Here is a 25,730-nt window from a genome sequence, read left to right as displayed (position 1 = left end):
TGACAAAGTACTCCACAGGAAGTAACCATCACTGAGTTAAACATTAAACTACCTTTTCTTTCAAAATAACAAGGTAGTTAGTCTCTAATCTCAAAACTAAAATTTCCTTAAAAAAAAAAAAAACTCAAGAAATGTTTCAATAAAAAACAAAGTACTTTACAAGTTAAACTGTCTTTTCTTTCAAAATAGCCTGATCATGTACTAACAAAAGGATAGTTAACCTCTCTGGAGTCATCCCACATAACTCAAAGGTTAAAGCAGAACAGGTTTCTCAAGTTTTAAACTGGCTGCACCTTCTGTTTTCCCAGTGATGTACACCCAGATAAAATCTCGTGTGGACACAGAGTTTAACAGCTACCTTAAAATAATGTTTGGAGGCTGAGAGACTGCACAGAGCTCAGGAGCACTCCTGTTAACCCATGAGACCTTGCATTCAGATCCCAGAAGCACACAACTGACTAGTGGGCATGGTCACATGGACAGCTGTAAGAGCACTGATAAGGACAGACAGGACTGCTGGTGTCTGTTAGACACCAGACAAGCAAAAGAACTGCCAGCTCAGCTTTAGGGTGAGATTGCCTCAAAAGAGCATATACACTACACACATACCTACCAAAGGCAAGCGTATATACACATGCATGCGTGCACACACACATCAAAATCAAGAGCATTTTAACATTTGTCTGATTCACTTTTTTGAGGTAGTATAAATTCAGATATGCAAGATCAACAGGTCAATCTTAAGTGTGAAATGAGAACCAGTCACTGAAACAGCCATGAGGCAAGATCCAAAGTGTGACCTCTTTAAGACATCTTACCAAAGAGTTACCAAAATTATATTAAAGTCTGAAATGAACTGGTGAATAAAAATACCAGCAAGAATAAATAAATAAGCAAAACAGACATACCTAAAATTCCCTAAGGACAGGCTGAGTGTCAGTCCCTTCTCAACTCCACCTCACAGTGACAGTAAGTGCCTTTCCCTCTCCTGTAAGGGTCTATCAACAGTGTTAAGAGGACATGCTGTGGGGACATCCAGTCTGCAGGTCTCTCACAGTCCTATTTTGAAATATCTTTAAATAGCTATTTGCATAAAAGTTTCCAAAGCAGGGCTTCCCTCTGAGTCAGAGCACAGACTCTTTCCCTCCTAGAAGAAGGAGCTGTGGCTCCTGCAGGGCAGAGTTGAAGAGGTTTAGAGTACCTCACTCAAAACACAGGCTAAGCTAGGGTTTCCCAGCTGTGACAGAGACCTACTGAGTAGGTATTGCACTCAGCTTCACCGGTGTGTTGGGTCCTAAAATCCTACTGAAACCCACTTGGGCTCAAGGTCTCCCTTGCAAGCAGAATCCATGCAAGTGCAGCAAGCTAATCCCGGGCTTTCCCCATGCTTCCCCTCAATATAATTGTTCAAGTGCTGCAAACACAGTCCAAACGCTGGCAGTTACTCAGTATTGCTGACAGAATAATCCTAAACCCCTTTGGGGTAAGCAGAGAGCATGTCAAGAAAAATATACTATACAATCCTAAAGCAATATAGTCAACAGAGAAACAAAAATAAATAAATGAAGCACATTTTAAAACAACAGAGAAAGAACAGAAAGCAAAGTCTGCAAAATGTTTAATGTAAATAAAACATAAGATCACAACGGTATTTTGAACAGTCAGCTGGCTTCAAACTGTACCTCCAGATCCCCAAAGAGTCGCACAAACACAATCGCTCCCTCAAGTCTAGGAAGCACAGAGAAAAGCACAGTTAATTAGGAGCAGCTTTGATGTCAATGCTGATCTTGTTGGCACAGTTGTTAGTGTCCTGATTTAGGGCAAATCCCTAATCTATATACTACACTCATTTACTTAGCTCATCTACAAAACAGGCTCACATTGAGGTATGTTGTGAGGTAATAGAAAATAATTAGTGGGTGGCACACTGTGGGAACTATGTTGAGCTTATTAACAGTAAGTAAATTATTACATGCTTTAATAAAATCTATACAATTACATGTTTTAAAATCACCCCTGTGATGGCTAATCTTGACAAACGTCCCAATCACCATGGAAACAAGTTTCTGGTATGTTGTAAGTGATCGCCTCGAAGAGGTTCACTGTGAGAAGACATTTCATAACTCTGAGTGGTACTACCTATCCCATGGGCTAAGATTCCAGTGGAATAAAAAGAAGAAAGGTGAACTATCTAGAAATTGTTCCCTGCCTCCTGGGTATAGACGCAAGGAGCAGTTGCCTCTTGCTCCTCCCACCACACATTCCCTGCCACAGTGCACTGTATTCCCCAAACTGTAAGCTAAGGGAAAGGAGTTACTTTTATATTGCACCGTACTGTAGCAACAAGACAAGTTAATGCTATAATTTACAAAATAAGGATGGCAGGTAGGCATAAACCCCTTTAACTTTATATAGTTTTATATGTTATAAAGATAGTCATAGCATATTCAAAAAATATATTCTTTCATTTTCTATCAAGCCTCATCAAGAAGATCAGTCTTTATCCAATCACAGAAATTTCTATACAAACACACACACAGACGCACACACATGCACACACACACTCACACAATGAACTATAAAACTATTGTTTTAACACTAGAAAAACACTAAAATGTATGCTAAGGTGTTCTATAGCATAAATTACCTTGTGGAAAGGAAGTATAACATGCTAAATCCAACTTTCACTGTGTTGCGTGAGTAAGTGATGGGCTGGGATGAACAATGCAGGAGTGATGATGGCACACACGACTTTTCCTAAACCAGGACTCTCTGAAGAGTACTTTTAACCAATGTATTGTGCACGGAATTCAAACGTTCATCTTCACAAATAAATGGATATGAGGCTTAATTTAGGTTTTCATGAAAATAGCTTCTCAATTAATGAACAGGTAGACGTGGTATGGTAAGTTGTAGAAATGAGCTAGCAGGAAAGCCATCAGCATACGACTCTGGTCCTACTCTGTCAGGCACATCAGTGACACAGTACTGACACAGAAGAATGCTATAAAACTACACTAACTCCCCAGCGAAGTTATTCACATACTGTATACTCACTTTAAAGCCCTTTCCTGCCTCTTTCTTCAGTCATCAGATGTCAGTAACCCCAGGAATAGCCTCACCTAATATGAGATATCTCAGTAAAATTATTAATCATATCCTCTCTTTTACTCTCAAGTGTCGCAGTTTGAACAATCAATTATACAGTCATCTTCCTTCTAAATAGCTGGCTCCTTCTGGCTATAAGCTATTAACTTTGCCCTCATCCAGATGTCAGGATAATTATATAGATATTCTGAGATGAGTTAAATAAACTTTATGTGTATGCATTATGTGGCTTCATTAGCATTATGCTATAATTTGTTATCTCAAATTCATTAGGAATTTTCCTCCAATTCTCATTTTAATTAGTCTATATTAACAGGGTATATGTATTGTCTATGAAAATAAGCTGCCCGCACATTTTCCAGCAGGGACTACAGGAAATGGTACAGATGAAAGCAGCAGAGTTCAACCGTGGAGTGACTGAAGAAGTAAGCTGCTTATCTATCTTACACTACTGGCTAACACAACACAAAAGCATCTCAGAGACGTTTCCACAGTAGCAAGGTTCAAACAATTTGTTTCACATATTCTTAATCCACTAATACTAATTTTAAAACTCTGTCAGTCACCCAAGGTTGCTCATGAATATAGTAATCCCAGCACTCAAGAGACTGAAGTGAGATGATCCGCACATAGTCAAGGCCAGCTTCGGCTACACAGGAGCTTCACACCAGCCTGGGCTACGATGTATGGGCTACTATTTCAAAAACAAACAAAACACTATCATTAACCATTTATAAGTTCTCTAATTTCGTTCATTCAATATACACATAATCAAACAATAGGAGACTCAGCAGAATGATCTGATCTAAAGTGGATATGCCCAGCAGCATGTACTATAAACAGTTACATCTTCATGTATAACTACAGAAAATAGTCAAAATGTTTAGCCAGGAAGCCAGGAGGCTAAAGCTTGAATGGCATATGAAGATGTGTGCTGATATAGATTATACATATATATCAAGCTGACATGAACTATAGTCATCTGAGAGGAAGGAGCCTCAATTGAAAAAAACTTAAGATCAGGTTGAGGCAAGCCTCTACGATATTTTCTTAATTAGTGGTCCATGTGGGAGGGCCTTTGTGGCCCTTTGTGGCCAGTGTCATTCCTGGACTGGTGGGTCCTGGGTTCTGTAAGAAAGCAGGCTGAGCAAGCCATGAAGAGTGAGCCAGTAAGCAGCACTCCTCCAAGCATAAGCATCAACATCTAACTCCAGGTTCCTGCCTGTTTAAATTCCTGCCCTGACTTTCTTAATGATGGACTGTGATATGAAAAGATAAGCAAAATAAGCCTTTTCTTCCCTAAGCTGTGTTTTGAACACAGTGTTTCATCACAACAACAGTAACCTTAACTAATGAATGAAAATGAAATTTATGCCCTGGCAGTGCTGAGCATGCCTGGGCAGCCCATATATGGCAGTTCTGTTTAACTTGTACGTGGGCTAAGTTGATGAGGACAAGTGACCAGGTCTCTTCCTCAAGAGAGCACCAAATCTCATTACAGATGGTTGTGAGCCATCATGTGGTTGTTGGGAATTGAACTCAGGACCTTTGGAAGAGCAGGCAGTGACACTTAGCAATTTTTCCAGCCCTTAACTAAGACATAGGGAAAATAAGGACAAGGTGATCTCCACCAACAAAATCTAAGGAATGGTTACCTAAACTTAAACATCAGAATTGAAACATCTTTCAGTCTTGAATTTTATATTCTTAATGAAATATGAAAGAAACTGAAAATATATATGTTCATATTTATCAAAAGGCCTGGAATTACGAGAAAGTAATCCTAATTCAATCTAGTTTGAGAAGAGATAAGTAAATTCACAAAACAAGGAAAACTGCTAGAACTGGGCTTAGGATGTGCAGATTTGACTCCTGCTGACTCCCCTGGCTACGGGAACTCAAGGAGCATGATTTTGCTATATCTTATTTATGTGCTAGCCATGCCTAAAACAAAGACTGGCACAGACTAACGCAAAATATGCACTGACTGAATGACTTCTTTTGTATTCTGCTTAGCAGAGTTTTTTATGCCAGAAGTAATAGAAAATGGAAGAGGATATCTTCCTATTTCATAAGCAAATTAGCAAGGCCATCATCTAGCCAGTTTCATTTTGACTTTCTTTCTTCCTCATCCTCCCCCTCTCACACATACATGTGTGCGCACACACAAACACACACACAAAAATTTAAATACTCAATATATACACACAAACTCAAAATGTGTGCATACACACAAAAACCTCACAAAGGACCAACTACTTATAAATGTATTCTGTGTCTGAACATCCATCTTTAGTCCTCCTATTATCTAATCAACCCATCATATAGCACAATTTTTGGTCACTGTTATACTTAACTAAAAACATGTTTAAGAAAATGATAGAAAATTACTCAAATTAAATGCAAAGCAAATGATAAGTAAGCATCTGACAGAATTATAATAATTAACATAGGAAAGGGGAAAAACAACAAGAATGAAGCCCCTAGGTACTTCAGAAGAGAACACAGGTATAAAAGAAACCCCCAGGAGGGGGGAGAAAATGAAAGTCTCTGTTGAGAAATGACCTTTAGAAGGATGCCCACAGACTGCAAACATAGTTAACAGTACAACTCTTGTCAAGGGTAACCCTTGTCATAGTCTTAAGAAAGACCATGATTCAATTCCCAATACAAAAATCAAACAAAGCCACCTATACCTACACTCATGTTCCAAACTCTATAAACACAAACAATAACTGAAAATATCCTATTGAATTATCATACAATCTCACTGAAAAGTCACCAAAAAAACCTACCAGCTTTGTTTTATTCTTTGTTGCTTTCTAAAAACCATGAAAGTTTGTAATTAAAAGCTAAATTTCAAAACCATGACCAATTATGAGCTAGAGAGAGGGCTCAGCAGTTAAGAGGATTTGCCTGTTTGTAGAGGACTCAAGTTCACTTCTGAGCATAGAATGGACAGTAATTCTGTCATCAGGAGATTGACAGTGCTCTTCTGGCCTCTGCTGGCACCCATAAGCATGTGATATCTGTAGGAGAAGGAGCGGGCTGTGTCCTGCTAGCATAGCCCCAAAATAACCACATAGAAACTGTATTCATTTAAATACTGTCTGGCCCATTATCTCCAGCCACTTATTGGCTAACTCTCACATATTAATTTAACCCATCTCCATTAATATATATTGCCACTTGACTGTGGCTTACCAGCATGAGTCTAACCAGTGTTTGTCTCGGGCAGGAGAACCATGGCATCTGCCACACTGCCCTTCTTCCCATCATCCAGTTCTGTCGACACAGCCTATCTAAGTTCTGCCCTATCAAAAAGTCAGGCAGTTTCTTTATTAACCAATGAAAGCAACAGAAATACAGAAGGACCTCCTACACCAGATATCTACAATACCACCCTAGACACACCCAGAAATACATAAATAAAATATTTTTTAAAAAATAGCTGTAAGATTAGTTATTAGAATGTCACCAGTTGAAAATGTAATTTTGACACATTTTTACAAAGACAATCCAAAGGCTTTTTTATTTTTCACTATGAAATAATGTTAGTCAGTTAAACTTCATTCCTAAGCAGGTCTCCTACAAAACACTAAAGGAAAAGGAATCTAGTATATCTGAGGAGTAGTTAGCTAGATTTTTACTACTAAGTGAATAAATTCCTATTTGGGGGCACAATGGCAAACAAGGTTCCATGGAAGACTGGAAGAAAAAAAGAGTACTATGAAACATACACACTGAAGTGTGCTCAGCGGGGTTAAGGAAAGGATTACAAAATTGAGGCATAGGTATTGTGAAAAAGATGTTACCTCCCGTCCTGTTTGGAAAGAAAAATGAAACTCAAAATAACATTTCCTAGTCTGCCCTACAGCATTTTTCAGTACTTTTACAGTAGGGGTAGACACTGAAATTTACTTCTAATCCAGAGAAACATTCTTTTAGATGCCGTGATAACAAAATTTTGGCAACACAATTTCTGTATCTCATGCAAGAAGGGGACATCCATTAAACATCTATTGAGTCCCATGCTTTAGTCTAGACATGCACATCCCCAAGTGTTCAAACAACACCATGTTCTGACAGTGGGGTCCAGAGACGACACTGAGAGTACAGATTCAGTGGCTGTTAATAAATACTAGAGAGAGGTGCATATTCTCCATGAACGGTATCTCCCCAAGATGCAAAAGCAGGGGAAATGTACTACTCTGAAGTGAGCGTTTTTAAGTTCACAGAAAGAGATGGGATTTGGCATAGAGTTTTATTTTAACAAGCTTTATGAGTAAGAAACTGAATATTCTCAGTGCCTTCAAAAAAACAAGTTCTATGGACAGCTATTTGGTCAGTGCAGCTGGTATCTTTACATCTCACCTCTAGGCCTGTGAAACAGTAACTTGTCACTGTTGGAGTCATGAAAATTTGGCACTTTGCACTAGGAAACAAACACAAAAGAAAAAAAACCAATGTATGAGCCAGGGCACGGGGAGATGGACTACACAAAGGAATCTCTGGGCAGCACTTAGGCTCACTGCAGTGTGTGCGCTATTTATTCAAGACTCATCCTATCACCATTTCAGCATGGATGGGGGAGGGGCCTGTAAGTTTCCACCCCTTTATGGAGGAAGGTTAAGTTTACAATTGTTGGGGGAGGGAGTTGCCCTTGCTCCAATAAATAACTTCCCACCCAGACTAGGACAAAAACTCTAACTGAACCCAGTGAGTGGCACACAAAGAAACATGAAAGCAGCAGGCAGACTTGCGGAAAGAGTCACTAAGTGTAGGGAGGAGAATGAGGTGACAATAACTAAACCCATCATGTGAGTATATGAACTGTCAAAGTAATGCTTACAAATGTTTGAAACTTCGTCCTCCAGAATTTGGTCTGCACACATACGTAGGTTCCCACTATTTCTGGAGAGCAGCAGGAAAAAGGAAGAAATGTCACATGAACAATGTCAGGGACACTTCCTCCCACCTGGAACAATGCCACCATGTGAAGCTCAGTAAAAAGTTACCATCTATGAAAAGGTCCCCTCCTCCAATCAAATGCCAAATTCGATGACAAAACGATTACGGACCCCCAGGCCCCCAGACTGACACTCCTACCGCTTTGAAGCTAGTCTCAACTGGATAGAGGTCCCAATCGACTGAGTCGCTACCACATACATGTAAGAAAGCTGAGTAGCTGAAAGCAGCCCTGAACCACATTTCTTTTTTTCAAGGCTAATACACCCCTTCAATTTGCATTTCTTCATCCTACCCTTTGTCCCCTGGTTCTATCAATTTTCTCTTCCTTTTAGTTTCTTTTCCAGCTAACATCTGCTAAATTCTGCTCCCATTCAGAGCAAAATTGCTTGCTGCGTTGCTCTTTTCCTCACAGCCTACTTATTCACTAACTGGATGCATCCTGATCGCTACGATAAAATTATTCTTGTTAAATCCAAAGGATTTTTTTTAACAACACAGCAGCCACCACTTGTTAGCAGTGATCTGTCCTTGAAGCATTCTCTTCTGTGACGCCCACACTCAGGCAGGGTCCTTCCTAGCTCTCTAGCAGTACAGTCTTTGGTTCTTCCACATGGGTACTATTGGTACAACACCAAAATACTGGCATGTTTCAGGATTTGGTATTAAGTCTTCAAGTATGAACAACCTTGATTCAATAACTATGCTAATGAATCCTAAATTCATTTTGTCATCAACCCAAGCTGCACATACGTTCTACTGTCACCAAACATGCAGCTTTGATTTTCACAAACGCATCTCACAAACTGAACACATTATCTTCCTTTCCATTTCCTATTTCAGTAAGCACAATCGTCTTTTAATCAAAAGCTATAATCACCATTCTTGTCTCCACCCTCACCTGACACAATTACCAATGCTGTCTTGTCTGGTTCCTATCCAGCTCTGCAAACCATCATCTTTTTCCCTTACTTCACTGCCAACCAAGTTCAAGTCAACATTACCTCATACTTCTGCAATATCTCCTGAGAACCCACTGTTACTTTTTCTAATCTTGCAGCCCACCAAAGCTACTCTCCATATCACACTCAGAGAAATACTTCTAAATATAAACTTCACCTCCAAATAGAAAAATCTTCCAGTCTACCTGCTGATTTCTAGGATGGAGATGTATACTTTTACATAGCCCTGTGGATTCCCTGGGACTTGACCCCAAGCCTCCATTCTACTTGCAACCCATGATTCCTCCATGTAGTGCTTATTAATCTTACGAATGACTTCAAGTTCTTTAGATCTGCTATGCTTTGTCCTATTTTGAGCCCTTTAGAAGTGCTTTTTCTTCCCATTTGCCTGGCACACTCTCCCTTTTCACCAGTTTACATCCCTTAGTATCTTTCCTGTTTTTAGATTTCCCCCTCATAGTTCACTTTCTGTTGCTGGGATAAAACACTGACCAGAGCAACTTGGGGAAGAAAAGGGTCAGTTAACCTCACAGTTTACAGTCCCTTCTGAAGAGAAGTCAGGGTCAGAACCTAGAGGCAGGAACTGAAGCAGAGATCACAAAGGAATAATGTTTACTACCTGGCTTTTTCTGGTTTGGTCAGTTACCTTTCTATACAACCTAGATCCACCTGTTCAAAAATGGCTCCACAGTGACATCCTTCTACATCAATTCGTTACTAAGAAAAAGACCAATCTGATAAGGCACTCCTCAGTTAGGATTCTCTCTCCCCAGGTTTCTCATTTGTGGCAAGTTATTAAAAAAAAAAATGACCCCCTAAATGATATCAAAGTCCTCACTCAAGTTCATGAATTCTCACACTCTATTTTTTTCTGTATGAATTTTCTATATAATTATAAACTATAGGAGACACCAGAAGCAGTAGTTGTCTTAGCTATTACCCTACCACCCAAACTGGCACAATGTCTAATATGTAATACTCACCAAAAAAGTGACAGAACATATCTTAGAATGGCATAGATGGCATACATGATACTTTAAAAAAATGATGCTCATATGCTTTGTTACTTCAACAGTATTATTTCTACTAAAATATTCAAAAAGTACAAGACATGAAAGTTACAATACACTTCAATTTTTTTAAAGTCATAGACATAGAAAGCAACAGCAAAGTTTGTATTTTGCCAATAAGTTTATTTTTTACTAAGAAATCACAACAACATGGCTCTCTAAGAAGCTCCCTGAAATCCACTATCTATTCTATCATGACGAATCCTCCGAAAATGCAAAGCCAAAAAAATGGTACTCTGTAAGGTAAACCCTAATTCACAGGTAACCTGACAAAGAAAAGATGTACAGATAAAGAGAAAGGATGCAACTATTCCCCTCCAGCCCTTTTCCAATCAGTAAGTGTAACTTGGGCCAAGTGCAATGGCTCACCTATAACTCCACTGTTTGGTAGAAACAGGCAGAAGCATGAGATATCCAATAACAATGGTTGTACCTAGACAAATTACAGCTTTTCTAAGTTTTCTGTCTATCATGAGTAACTGTTTTTATTGTCTATAAAGCAATAGAAACTTGAAAACTAAAGTGGGGGCTGGAGAGAGAGCTCAGCAGTTAAGAGCCCTGACTGTTCTTCCAGAGGACCCACGTTTGGATCCCAGCACCCACATGGTAAACCAGAATCATCTCTATCCCCAGTTCCTGGGAATCAAACACCCTCTCTGAACTCCACGGGCACTGTACAGATATCCAAACATATAAAACGAAAAATGAATAAACATTTTTTTTTAAAAAAGGAAAAAGGAAGCCTAGAAGCAGCAATAACTTACATTGCAATAGGTGGCTTTATACACAGGTATTTGAAATGTGCAAAAATGAGACCATAAACGTGATTGCTATTTGATAGGCAAAAGAATTTAAATATAACAGTTCAGCTGTGATTAGTTCTTGGTACTCCCTAAGGATCACACAACTCAATTAAATTGTTGAAAATTGATGGCATTTATGATTTTCTATGATACAAAGGTTATCAGATTAAAGTATAACGGTTACCAGGAGTTAACTTCTAATATATAAAATTAACTTTGATACTCTCTGAGTTAGGGTTAATATTATTGTGATACAACATCCTGACCTACAGCAATTTGGGGAAGTAAGGTTTTTTTTTTTTTTCACTTATATATCCTTCCCACATCAATCACTAAATAAGAAAATCCACTATCTAGGCTTCCTGCCTACAACCAGATCATAGGAGGCATTTTCATAATTGAGGTACCCTTCTGAAAGATGACGTCAGCTTGTATCAATCTGATATAAAACTAGCCAGCACAGATGTGTAAAGAAATTGTCATTAATAACTCCATCATCATATTTCATAATTAAAATAGAGGAAGGAGCTACATGAATATCTATTTTAGTAGTTCATTATCGTTCTATAAAGTAATAAAAAAGTTCAAGAGCCGGGCGGTGATGGCGCACGCCTTTAATCCCAGCACTCGGGAGGCAGAGGCAGGCGGATCTCTGTGAGTTCGAGACCAGCCTGGTCTACAAGAGCTAGTTCCAGGACAGGCTCCAAAGCCACAGAGAAACCCTGTCTCAAAAAACCAAACAACAAAAAAAAAAAAAAACAACAAAAACAAAAAGTTCAAGACCAAACTAATCCCAATCTGGCACTGGAGTCCCAGAAAATTCCTAGAGAGCTGCTGGCCTTCAGTCTATGTTAAAATCCCAGAAGTACATGCTAATACCAGTAAAGGGGTGTTGCAGCAACAGGATCAGTGAACGTGCCAGCAAGTGTGAGGGCTGGCAAGCTGAAGGAAAAGCATCCTTCTGCCGCATCCTTTCATGTGGTCTACCACCAGAAAGATGATGTGGTTGATGTAGAGTGAGTCATCCCACCTCAACAGAGCCAATCAAGAAAATCCCTCTCCCCTGTGTCCAGATGCCTCGGTTTTAGTTAGTAACAGATGTAGTCAAGTAGACAGCCAAGAGTAGCAATCACAAGCAATAAGTAGAGAACACAGGGGACAAACAAGGGCTCATTCTGGGAATACTACCAGCCACTACACCAAGAAATGTAAAGGGTAGGGGTTGGGGGCTATCTCTGTGGGTAAAGTACTTGTTGTGCAAACATGATGACCTGAGTCACCTCCAGAACTGATGTAAAGTGTAGGGGTGAACTTGCCACCCTAGTGCTCCGCGGGCAGGGACAGGTGCATCCCTGGAGCCAGCCTAAGCCTAAATAGGGAGCTCCAGGCCAATCAAAGAGCCCATCTCTCAAAAAGAAAAAAGAAGTAAAAGGCAGAAAAACAAAAGACACCAAAGATAGACCTCTGACCTCTGCATGTACCAGCAAACAGACAGATAGACTGACTGACTGACTGACTGACTAACTGTGTCAGACTAACCAAAAGTATTTGGTAAAATGGGCCCTAACTTCTAGATTTGGCAAAGATACTGGGGAACACTTTACTTGGTGTTAGATATACTGCCTGGGCAGAAACGATGATCCCTACACTCTATGGTGACTAATACTGTCAGACTGACAGAATCTAGGAGCACTAGGAGAAACCTCTGGGGCTGTGTGAGGGAGTGGGTTCACTGAGGTGTGCTGGGAGCAAAGCCCTGTATTTGGTTATAGTCGTTTTAGCTCACAAGTTAAGTAAGCTATACACCTCTGTAGGGCAAGTTCCAGACCCTCATCTCCCCAGGTGAGTTAAGACTGCCAGCAGACTTAGCAGGCCCCAGGGCTCGGAAGTAATTAGCATTTCCCCCTGTAAACGTTTAGAGACCCTCAGCATTTCCTTATCTCTTCCTATCAGCTAGGGACTTCTCCAGACCTGACATTCCAGCATCCTACCCTCCCCACTGCCTTTTTGCTATCTAATGCTCCCGAGAAAAAATAAAGGTGGCAGCTTGATCAGAATACAGACTTGCTGTCCGTGTCTCACGTCTCCGGCCCCTTTCATTCCCCTCCCTTCAAGGTTCTTACTCCCGTTCATGGCAGCTAAACAGAGGTGAGAAGATCCATCTGAACTGTGAGCAGCACCGGTCCCTAGTCTGGAGGCCCCAACAACAAAAACCAAAAGTAATAATGAGGACAAGCTGCCCACCAGCATTCATCTCTGTACTTCCTGGCAGCAGATGGAATGTGACCAGCCTTGTTACACCTGCTACCATGAAAAGTTTCTCCCTTCCCTAAATTGTGCATCCAGTATTTTGTCAAAGAACAGTATTTAATACACCTTCATACTTTGTGACCCACACAAGTTATGTAGTTTGACCATTACTTGTAATTGAGAAACACCTTGGCTTAATTTTACTTGTTTCAGCAGTTTATAGAAACAGATACCCTAAATTCAGAGACTGTTCTCAAAGTAGCCAAATAGGTCTGCTATATGGCTGCCTCAGTTTTAAACATTTGTCAGTATGAGCAAAACAGGATCCCAAAAATAGAAGGATGAAACCAGACTCCTGTAACTCAGGAGTTGGAAAAAAATCAAAGCAAGGGATTCAATCAAGGCTTAACTGCATGGCCTGATAGTATAAAACCACCACAAGAAAACCGTCAAATGTGGTGGTGGTTTGAAAGACCCCCGAAGGTTCATAGGGAGTAGGACTTTTATGGGGTGTGGCCTTGTTGGAGTAGGTGTGGTCTTGTTGGAGGAAGTGGCTTACTGGGGGTGGGGTATGAAGCCTTAAAAGCTCAAGCCTGCCTAGTAGCTTACAGATCTCTTCCTGCTGCCTGAGTATCTAGATGTAGAACTCTCAGCTCTTTCTCCAGTACCATGTCTGCCTGCATGCTGCCATGCTTCCTGCCATGGCAATAATGGACTAAACCTGAAACTATTGGACCAGCCCTAATTAAATGTTTTCCTTTCCGAGAGTTGCCGTGGTCATGGTGTCTCTTCACAGCAACAGAAACCCTAACTAGGATAAATGTGTACTCACTGTAAACAGTCACTGAATGGCTAAAGATTTTTTTTTAAGTTCTCAAAAGCATGAGAAAAAGCAAAATCAGACAAACAAAATTACATCAACTAAAAATCTTCACCACGCAAAGGACACAGTAATTAGAGTGAACATCCTGTGGAATGGAAAACAAACAACTATGAATTACATGTATGACGAAGAGTTAACATGCAGAATATATATACCCGAAAGCCACAACAGCAAAAAATATATATATATATAGTAAGTAGACTTTAAAATAGGCCATAAAAAGAAACAGAATTAACCAAAGGACATGCAAGAGGCCAGTATGTACATGAAAAGTTTACTATCTCTTTTAAGAGAAATCAAAACACTGAGCTATCACTTTACCCCAGTAGAATGACTACAATCAGGAGCTCAATGGTGCTGGAGAAAATATGGACAACCCATTCATATTGTCAATGAGAAGGTAAACCAGTACCCACATTATGTAAAAACAACATTAAGTTTCCTCAATAAACTTAAAATAGAAAAGAAATCCTAAGGCTATCAGTCACTTTCACAGGAAAGGGAATCACTAAGTCATGGAAACTGCACCCCCACACACACACACTGGCACAGCATTATCTGCAGGTGAGCATGCGCGCGCGCGCACACACACACACACACACACACACACACCACCTAAGTATCTTACAGACTGCTGACTGGATAAAGGAAATGTAGTACACGTACATACTGAAATGCTATTCAGTCATAAAAAGAATACAACACGGACCCAGGAAGTCAGGTTCTGTAATCGACAAGGTGACTCCACAGAAGTGCAGAAAACAGTACTGAGTGTGGCCTGTGGAGAGCAGATAGAAGCCAGCACTGGGAAAGATGGTCAGTGGGTTTTAACTTTAGCTAGTAAGAAGTTCTTTGTGCTGTTATAGGGGAGGCTAATTAAAGATAACAATATTTTAATAAGTTCATCATGAAATGATAAACACTAAGGGAAATCTTCTAAACCTAAGGCAAACATTATTTAACATCACTGGAGCCACTATAATTTATACAATTTATGTCTTTAAATACAAAGTAATATAAATTTAACTCGTTTTTTAAAAAGCACACTTCAATGGAAAATTTCTTGAAGTATCAGCTATGAGAAGAAAAACAAAAGCATAGACATAACAATGATATTAAGTGTAAAGGTGTGCAGAGACCCTAAAGCACAAGTCCCTAATAACCGAGGAAAGGAATTTAGAAACATAAACCCTACATAAATCAGTAGCTCTGATCTGTACTCCCATTCTGGTATTTAGTCTAAAATATCATAGACTAAACTCTAAAACTGCAGTTATTACCATGTCTGCTTTCTCTAACATCCAAGTATATGACTCCTATGGCTGGCAATGGGAAGCTACCCTGAATTATAGTGCCATTAGTAAAGTATGGGGCCTTAATTCATCCACTCTTCCTCCCTCTGAGGATTCCAAGAGAGAATTATACAGGAAATCATGGCCAGACACAACTCATCACCCCAAATTTATGACTATGAAAAAGGCCATCTCTCTTGGAGACTCAGAGTTCTAGCAAAAGGAGGGCCAGTCAACATACACTCCTCTATAAGAGATATCTCAATTTTATATTTTGCATAAGTCTATTTCAAAAGTTAGCCAGAAGAACATATCAAAATATGATCATTTTTGGAACTAGTGAAATGGGTCAATTTTTTTAACATATGATCTTTTAAAATTAAACATGTATCTATGTCTTGGGCTGTTGCAAGTAGCAAGCCTCTTGTTGGTTCCCAGCTGCCCGGCTAGCTTAGACCCAAAATAATCACATAGAAATGGTATTATTTAAATCACTGCTTGGCCCCTTAGCTCTAGCTTCTTATTGGCTAACTTTTACATATTAATTTAACCCATCTTCATTAATTTGTGTATTGCCTTGTGGCAGTGGCTTACCAGCAAAGTTTTGTCATGTCTTACTCTTGACATGGCTCCATGTTGTCTCCCCGACTCTGCCTCCTTTCTCCCAGCCTGCCATTTAGTTTTTCCCACCTACCTAAATTCTGCCCTATCAACAGACCAAGGAAGTTTCTTTATTCATTAGCCAATAAAAGCAACACATATACAGAAGGACCTCCCACACCATTGGGCAGGATGAATTGCTATAGCAAATTACCATATATGAAATGTCTTAGTTTGCTTTTTATTGAGATAAAACAACAGTACTAAAAGCAATTTGTGGAAGAAACTATTCACAGTTTACAGTCCCCCTGTACAGTAAGCAGCTTACTGACTTGCTCCTACTGGCTTGCTTGGTCACCTTTCTTATACACCCCAGGGTGACCAGCCCAGAGGTGGCAGCACCCACAGTGGGATCCGGATCCTTCAACACCCATAATTAATCATAAAAATGTCCTACACACTTGCCTGCAGGCAATACGATGGAGACATTTTCTCAACTGACTTTCCTCTTCTCAGATAGCTCTAACTTGTATCAAGTTGACAAAAAACCAACCAGAACACAAAAGGACTCAAAACAAGAATCTGGAACTCTAAAACCAGGTGTCAACATGGTCAGGTTCTGGTGAAGATTCTCTCTCTAAGCTGGAAGATCACTTCATGGCAGAGATAGCAGAGCTCTCTGCAGTTGCTTTCATAAGGCTTGGGGAATCACTGATGAGTGGCTGAAAAGTCAGGACCTAATCACTTGCCAACAAGGCCATTTCTGCAGCTATCACATTGGGGGCAGGAATTGAAGCCGTGAGTTCTAGAGGGCACAAGCATTCATTCCACTGCACACTCTAAGTGAGAGCATACTGGAACTTGTTTGCTCTGCGGCTTCTTAGGTACCATTTGCTAACATACTTTAACTCATTTTCCATTCCCAATTTGTTACATTTAGCACAGTATACTAAGGTATCTGTTCATTATTTTAACAGATCCCTAAGTTTATAAGCAATTGCATATCATCTTTAAATTTTGCCACAAAATCCCTACAGATAAAAGATGTGACTTGCCCTTTAAGTCAGCACAGCTTATTTAGACTATACTAGTGTGCATCTTTCCATATGTATACTTGATTATCTAATGATAGCCTAAAAGAAAATATGTGTCTTTCTCATCTTCAAATGTCAAATTCAATAAATAGTTTTATATAATCAACTAAAAGTATAATAACAACCATTCCAATTAGAACTTCTTTTGGTCCTATTTTTCTGTTCATTGTTTTCTTTAGAGACTATTCTAGGTATATTAGAACCTAATGCTTTCAAATCACTCTACAAACTTTCTGTTGACCTTTTCTTCCAAAGCTAAAAAGAAATATAGAGACAGGCAGAGAGAACCCAATCACTAGGAAAAAACACTAAGGCTTTTGAATAACATTTTGCAGCTTTAATATTTGTTCTAAATATATGTGCTTATATATCTACATAAAAGTATGCTACTTTTAAGAAATGCTTCATAAACCCATGTATAATTCCCCAGGAAATTTTGTGCAGCCAGCTTCCCAGTGCACTCTACCCAAAAACTCAGGATAAGAACTATCATGATACATATACAAGTAATTGGATAAAAATCAAGCTCTTGACTGATGAGAATTATTTCCATTAAAATAGAACTATTAATAGCAAGGAGAAAACAGAAAGACCAGACCAGAGAAAAGAAAAAAGGTTCCTTTTTAGAATTGTTCAATGCCAGATGTCCCAAATTTTGCCCAAAATATATAAATAAAAATTAACCGGATACCAGCAAAAACTTTACCCACTGGTAACGCACATATATAACAACAAATGTTTGGTTTTCCCCATCATCTTGTTTTTTAACAAAGCTTGGTTACTCCACTCCTACACTTAATAGAAGGGAAATTCATTTTTTTTAAAGATTTATTTATTTACTATGTATACAACATTCTGCCTCGATGTATGCCAGTACGCCCAGAGGAGGGCGCCAGATCTCAGTACAGATGGTTGTGAGCCACCATGTGGTTGCTGGGAATTGAACTCAGGACCTTTGGAAGAGCAGCCAGTGCTCTTAACCTCTGAGCCATTTCTCCAACCCCAAAGGGGAAATTCTTTATCTCAGTGAGATTGCCATGGTGCTTCAAGGGGGATTCTTCTGGAAATAAGAACATACAAAAAAAAAAAAAATTGTACTATCAGTCACAAGGCACTATAGCTCAAATCCAAGACCAGCAAATATTCAGGACGGCAAAGAGTAAGGAAGAAAGAAGGTTAAAAGCAGTCTATGAGAATGCACATGCGGCAGACATGTGGCTGTGGATGAAAACACCCTCCTGATGATCCTTTTGACATGGCTCCTGTCTCTAATATGACAATGCTTCTCTTCATGAAATTCTGTAGATCACGAGGCCCTCACACCCACAGATAAGCACCAGAGAAACCAGAATTGGTAAACACACAAGTTTTTTCCTTCAAGGGAAGAAACTGACACCTGTTTCCCCGGAAGGCTGAAGTGGATGTTGTTTGATAACCTGGTGATTTTTGCTAGTCTGTGGAGCCATCCCTCACCTGAATCCCCAAAATCCTAGGCACTGCTTCTCAGTCAATAGAACCCATCCTTGTGCTTATTATAAACCCTTCCTGCCTAAACCCTTATGCTGAGCACCGTTTCTCAGTGAATAGAACCCATCCTTGTGGAAAAGATCACAGGAGTTTGCTATAGAGATGTACTTTGCAAGGGAGTTTCGATGCCTTGGTGCCTTAAGCTTTGCTGTGGTAACTTTTTTTCCAAAATCTTACTGTGTTTAAATATGTTAAAAATAAACCTCTTGGTTCCAAACTCCAGAAGCTTAGGCCAACACTGGCTAGGTTGTGTTGAACTGAACTGAGTTTCATTCTTACCTCACCCAGATCGCTCCCATGCTAGCTGTAGTGCTGGCAGGGACCCCCACGAGTTTCTACACAGCCTGTGACAGACTGACTTGGTTTTGGACTATCTTTTCAAAAATGCTTGTAAAGTATAGTCATGATGGAGCCTGCACCCTGGAAGGGGATGAGGGGGAAGGGAGTTTCTCTTCCAGCTTAATAAAGATAATGTTTCTCTCTAAGGAAAAGGTCAAATTGCTCTCTTCAAAAGATTTGGGTTCCTTAACCTCAAGGTTCCTTTCCTGCCATGCAACTCACCACAGGGGTGCCCGACCTCTTTGGACAGTCCTTTCCTTGTTGTCTTCTGTCAAAGGAAGGTGAAGCAACTAGCAAAAATGCTGACACCCTGATTCAAATCTTCTGAGAATGGCAGTAAGTTTATTGAACTCTATCAAAATACTGCTGTTGTGAGTGATAACCTCGTGTGTGCTAGAGTCCTGGGATAATGTACCACAGGAAGGACAGAGAAGGGTGATCGCCGCCCCCATCCTGAAGGTCCACAGGCAGTAGGGAACAGCAGTCGGCTGAGTTGAGGCAGCAGCACTGTGGAGAAGCAACAAAAAGGAAATTTCCTAGAGACCCACAGTAGAGTCAAAACAGAACAGCAGACAGGGACAGGCAGTGGCAGGGACAGCAAAAGAAGCAAAAGTCACAACACAAGAGCCACAGCAAATGAGGCAGTTGGACAGTTCCAGAGTCACCGTGACGAGAATGCAGAAAGTAAGGAGGCAAAAAGGCAAAAAAACTGTAGGGAAAAAAACCGCAGGTACTGAAAACTAAAAAGGTTCCAAGGAGCTTAAAAGCTTAAAAGCCAAAGGTCTTAGGCAGAATAGGCCAAGGATGTGTAACACCGGCAACAGCCAAGGGCCTGGGAAATCCCAGCACTAGCAGCTGGCAAGGGCTGTGCTCTCAGACGTCCCCAATTCATTGCTGAGGGGTCTCAGTACCCTGGGCCTCCTCGAAAGCTCTAACACTGTGGGTTTGCATCTGTTACTATTACTGCTGTCCATAGCTGCTCACTGCTACCAAACACAACCACCACCAAACCCAACACAAAACTTTCCGATCAGCACTGGAAGAGCTTTCCCTCGCCAACCCAGTATTTCTATATCCACAGAGCAAACGGACCACGGCTGATGAGAACAGAACCATTCAGTGCTGTTATGAGGAACTGCACAGTGGGCAACATGGAGACTCAGTTTGGGCTGTTCACGATACGGCCTGTTGTTTTCAATTAGCCTTCAACTCGCTGTCAGATCACAGGTAAATTAAATGATAATCTTGACACGTGTGTGGGTATCAGCCGGTTATTTCCTAGACAGTTTTGAAATTTGTACTATAGCTGCAAACTTTTTCCTCTACTTCAGTTTTTGGCTGAAAATATACTACTTACCAATATTCGGTAAAACATTCAAATCTCTCACAGATGAACCACTAGAAACAATTGGAGAGTATTATGCATTCCCATATAAACGCTCTTTACAGACAGACATAAAAGGCAATGTTTCAGTGGGGACAGCGGGAAAACTGGTCCTCTCTCTACCTATGAGCAATTCCAGCTTCCATACCACATACTCCTGTCATCCACACGCTGCAGCCCATTAACGAGTCACATTCTGAGCAAGTGCAAGAGATTACTATAACAGACACTTCTGATGTTTGGCAAAGTTATTAAGTACACTGCAAGGCTTTTTTATAATTTATAATCAGAAGAGGTCATTAAAAAATAAAAACAATTCTAAATAAAGGTGATTAACTAACTGGTATTAATGATATAAGAAAACAAGAAAAAAGCAAAGTTTCCCACAAATTCTTATCACTTAGCATGAAAAGGGTTCAAAGTTGGTTGATAATGGCTATATTTAATGTAATTATAGGAAATAACTAAAAATATCTCCAGTTGTCTCTAGCTACTCAGTTATTTCTCAAGTATATTCCAAAATAGAAGACATAACAAAACTCATTTTAAGGAATGTAAATGGCATTTCATGAAGAAATGTGTGCAAACACATGTACAAGGTGTGCAAAAACACACACCAATGCATGGACTATCACTAACTCTTATATGATGGAAAAGGAGGGCGCTTCAACAACCTAAGGATTTTAGATTTCAAGTGTTTGGCAATATGGTAATTTATTAGAGAGGCATATGGTTTATTTCGTGGCGTTTACTTAAGAAAATAAAAAAACTAAAAAGAAAAAAATCTAACTTTCATTTGAGAACCCCATCATATTACACTTCCCTTTATATAAACATCACATAGGAGAAGCCAGAACTGTTTTCATTTGCTGGTATGTCTGAGGCACTGTGGTGGAATCTGTATACACTCTCAACCTCAGTATCCTAAGATGGACATTCTTGGTGTCTGGATTTGAGAATAAGCACACTAAACTTCAAGATTAAGTACTTTCCAGGGGTCAAATCAGAGATCCAGTTGCAACTGGACCTATCTGTCTATGACTCAAAAATCCACAACAACTGTTGCTGACATAATCCATATTAAAAGCAAACACAACCCATTTTGCCAGCTTAACTTTAGACTTCAACATGGCTTCCTACCTTACAAAGAAAAGGTGTTCATACCAAGGCAGCTACTCTGCTACACATGAGAGTAACATCTATTTTAAATTGTCTTCTGACTACTGTACTTTCTGATTCAATGTTATAGGATCTTATATTGGCAACTAGGTTCTTAGGTCAAGAAAGGAAAAAAAAATCTACCAGAAAAAAACAAAATGTTGGATTACCATTTCTCATCATTTCCAACAAAGTATGTTTTTCTTCCAGAATTAGAAGAAATCAAAGTCTGTGAATTAAATATCATTCAAAATACTCCAAGAGTTTAATTTCCTCTGTAATATCACCATATATTAGTGGTTTTCTTTTTATGGCAGAGGTAATTTTGGAAGACATCCCATTTCAATCTCGAATCATGGTTTCCCCCATGTGTGTCTGGGCACATGTCAACGCCCACGTGTGGGAGTCAGAGGAGAGTTTATAGGAGCTGGTTTTCTCCCCCCAGGGTTCTAGATATGGATTCAAGTCATCAGGCTTGATGGCAAGCAAATATCTCTGCCTGCTGAGCCATCTCGGCGGTTCCTAATCTTTTCCTTTCGCAAAATATCTAACGAATATTTTACGGAATTTTAAGGGAAATATGCACTTTAAGCTTGATTATTGAATTATAGTAAGTTTCCCAACATCTTACGTATTGAGATGGCCTCAGAATTGGAGATGCTGAGAACCTATGAGCCTGTAAACTATCTAATATTTTCCCCCTACGACTTCCAGTGGTCCTGGTGACATTTCTAACGGCAAAAAAACAACACAAATGACGAGAAGTGTCTCATCCATTTCTATTGCCTTTTGTTTTGTATACACCCCCCCCCAAAAAAAAATTTTGCCTACTGCAAATCTCCTACCTTTCTCATTTAAAAAATCTGGAAAATACGACACAAAACACAAAGTGCTGGAAAGTCTATCTAATTCGTGTAGAAAGGGCGTTTTCAATTTACCAGCAGTTAGTCTCCAATCTCCTACCAAAATACCAACAATTTCTTATGCCCGACTTTTCATGCAAAGAAAAAAATTTCAAAAGGGGAGGGGGGCACAGTCTTAATACCGAGATTGTTTCAAGCAAAGGTGAAGAGAAGGGATTGGGGAGGACTTCCCTGTTCAAGAGCACTAATTGCTCTTCCAGGAGATCTGGGTTCAATTCCCAGCACCCATACAGTCGTTCATAACCCTCTGTGACTCCGGGTCTAGGAGATCAGATGTTAGAAACCTCCTGGGCTACCAGGAACCCAAGTGGTGCACAGACATGCATCCCGACAAAATACACATGTAACATTTAAAAAATCATTAATGAATGAAGAGAAGAAATTACTGTTTACTCTGAGACTGTATTCTCTCTCTCTCTCTCTCTCTCTCTCTCTCTCTCTCTCTCTGCCCCTTACTAAAGAAATGCTTGCAATAAACTGAACCAGAGTCAAATTATGAAACTCGTGTACTTGTGTAATTTAACAGTAAAAGCATCTTCCGGCATAAAAACAAAGTACTCTTACCAAACTGGTCTACAATTAGAAATCCTAGTCACAATTCCACAATGAATGTTTTTATGAAACGACCAGACCAGACTTCCACATTCACTCTGTCAAATTGAGTTCACAAATAACTCTACAACTCACGCAGATACATCAACTCTCACCCTCAAAATAATGGTGGGTTGAAATTGAAATCAGGAGACCCAAACTTCGCAAATAAGTATAGAGTATTAAAAAAAATATGTTATTGTTCTCTCTATTACACACTGAGTTAAACACAGAAATAAGCATTTAGTGCAAAATATATATATGCAAAATAACACACTCAATATGACGTCTTAACATAAACAAGAGAGCTGAATAAGAGGTAGAGTTCCCCTGCACTTACAAGTGCTTCCAATGGGTATTTGCACACCCAGGATATTAAGGAACTGCAAAAGCCCGGCCTACACCTGAGGCTCAGCGCAGCAATGGTCCCTGAGGCATGGGCTTTTAGACTTCAGCCCCCACTTCCTGGATGTAGAACTAGGGTCACCCTCAGCATCCACAGCCTGAGACGCCCCAGGGGCACGCCCAGCCCGCTCCGCCCACGTGGCTCCCGCCCCCGGGCGCCAGCGCCCACATCACCGCTGCCTAGCAACGCCACGGGGCTTCCTAGCAACGCGGCCAGCTCCAGCCCGCCCGGGCCCTGAGGCGACCGCCCGCGGGATCCCATCTACCTCCTTTTTCTTCTGTCCGCCCCCGAGCTGGATGCAGAGCAGCAGCAGCAAGAGGAGGAAGGGAAAGCTGCCTGTAGGCAGGTAGCGCAACCTGCGGCCCGCTTGTCTCCTGCGTGAAGGAGCGGCCCTGGCACCCATGGCCGCAGGGCTGTGTCTCCTCCACGCGCGGTAGCCGTGCGCGCCCAGCTCCTACCGTGCCCGCTCCCGCCGGGCCAGTCGCCAGCAGCCTCTTGGCCAAGGCCTCAGGGTGGCAGCGGCTTCTCCAGGGAGCTGGGTGGAGGCTAAGGACGCGGAGGAGGAGACTGACAGCGCATCCGGTTCACCGGCAGAGGGACGGGGAAAGGCAAGGGATGGAGCAGGAAGTGGGCGTGGCGAGGACGCGGCTTCTTGCGCGCGGCTAAGCTCGGCTCCCGGGGTCGTCCTGTGTGCCCGCTGGACGGGAGGGCTTCTGTCAGTCACCTCTGTCGGAGTCTGATTCCCCTCTCCAAACACCCTGGGGTGCGGGAGTGTGCCAGGAACCTGTTAGTCCAAACTTCCACCTGGATCATGAGGCCTTCCCACTGCCTTCTTGGTTCTAGCAACCAGGAAGCTCCATTCCCATTGAGAAGTAGTTAGGTACCTCCGTGTGCCCTTTGACATTCAGCTTGGTCCCTTGGATGCATAGAAAGTGTTCTACAACTTTGCCTTGTTTTTTTTCCACCCTCCATCAAGGACGCTAGCAACCAACGTGGCTAAAAACCATTCACTCACTATTCATGTTGTGTTGACATGGTTCTGGAGGCCTTCTGAGCAAAAATGAAAAGAATACAATTAATGCACTTGTACATCCATTCTTTTCCTCTACCTTTCACTTGTACAATGAACACCTTTGAGAATCTGATGAAGCCTAGAGACATCATTAAAAGTTCATTGAAATGAATATAGTTATACATAAAGAATTATCAAGAACTCAATTATAATGCAATATTATTAACATTAAAATAATTCACGTTTTCTGACCAATAGATATTTGTATTGGGGAGATATCAGACAGCATTGTAGATGTGAGAAGCAGCAGGTGACATGGCAAGGTAAGTTGTAGGAAAGTAATAGATACTGCTGATACATAATGTAGCCATTCGGAAAGTTCTAGAAAACATAGAGCCCTTACAAATTAGATAAGTTCGCACTCAAGAGTTACGTGGTAAAGCTACGAAAGGGTGAAATAGAAATCCAAGCGATATGTCCGTGCATCCCTGAAACCAGGTATATGCTGCGTCACTTTTTAAAATGGTTTGTCTATTTTTATTTTTCTGTTGATGAGTGTTTACCTGAGTATGTGTACCAAGTGCATGCCCGGTTCCTGCGAAGGTCAAGAGAGGACATCAGAGCACCGGAAACTGGACGTCCAGGTGGTTGTAAGCCATCCTGTGAGTGTTAGGATTGAACGTTGTCCTCTGGAAGAGCAGCCACTGCTTTTAACCACTGAGCCATCTCTTGACCCATCACCTTTTTTTAAAGGAGTTCATGTACAAATGTCACTTTTGTGTCTCCTAGGTTTTTGATTTCCTAAAATTGTGCGAGCATTCTGTTCAGATTAATTAGTTAGTGTTTTTTTCATGTTGTTTTTTAGACAGAATCTCACTCTATTGAAATGATTATAACCAAAGCTAATCTTGAAACATGATCCTTATGCCTCTCCATACGAGGCACTCAGAATATACACATATACCTGCCATGCCTGGATTGATCACTCTTTGTTAAAGAAAACTTTCACAGACTTAACAATCGAGCATAAATAATTCATGATTCTAGCAGTACTTAGAACAGAAAAGTTTCAGAAAGCACACTTGCAAAATGAATTAAGTTAAAGCTGAGTAAGGCTATTGCCTAATTGCCCGTAGCTATGCATTTGACTTCTGAAGGCATGGTATAATTTGCATATGTGAATGTGATCTAATATGAGATCCTTGTGGTATAACCCATCCGCAGGTTGACTGTGTGACTATTGTCAGTGGTTTCTATACACACACACACACACACACACACACACACAAGATATGGTGGTTTGAATAAGAACGGCCTCCTTTCGCTCATATATTTGAATGCTTAGTCACCAGGGTATTAT

The 25,730-nt window shown here is 40.6% G+C and overlaps 1 protein-coding gene across 1 annotated transcript in view; it reads right to left on the bottom strand.

Annotated features, from left to right (window-relative positions):
• The window catches only part of Tusc3 (tumor suppressor candidate 3), a 146,576-nt gene extending 122,627 nt beyond the window's left edge, over positions 1–23,949 (bottom strand). Inside the window, exon 1 of the mRNA XM_005362535.2 lies at positions 23,624–23,949. Within this exon, the coding sequence (XP_005362592.1) occupies positions 23,624–23,761 (138 nt within the window). The 5' untranslated portion in view covers positions 23,762–23,949. The remainder of the gene's footprint in view (positions 1–23,623) is intronic.
• Between the last annotated feature and the right edge of the window lie 1,781 nt (positions 23,950–25,730).

The sequence above is a fragment of the Microtus ochrogaster genome, linkage group LG7_11 (genome assembly GCF_000317375.1).
Source record: "Microtus ochrogaster isolate Prairie Vole_2 linkage group LG7_11, MicOch1.0, whole genome shotgun sequence".
In the NCBI taxonomy this organism is placed as follows: Eukaryota; Metazoa; Chordata; class Mammalia; order Rodentia; family Cricetidae; genus Microtus; species Microtus ochrogaster.
This window is presented reverse-complemented; position numbering and strand designations above follow the sequence as displayed.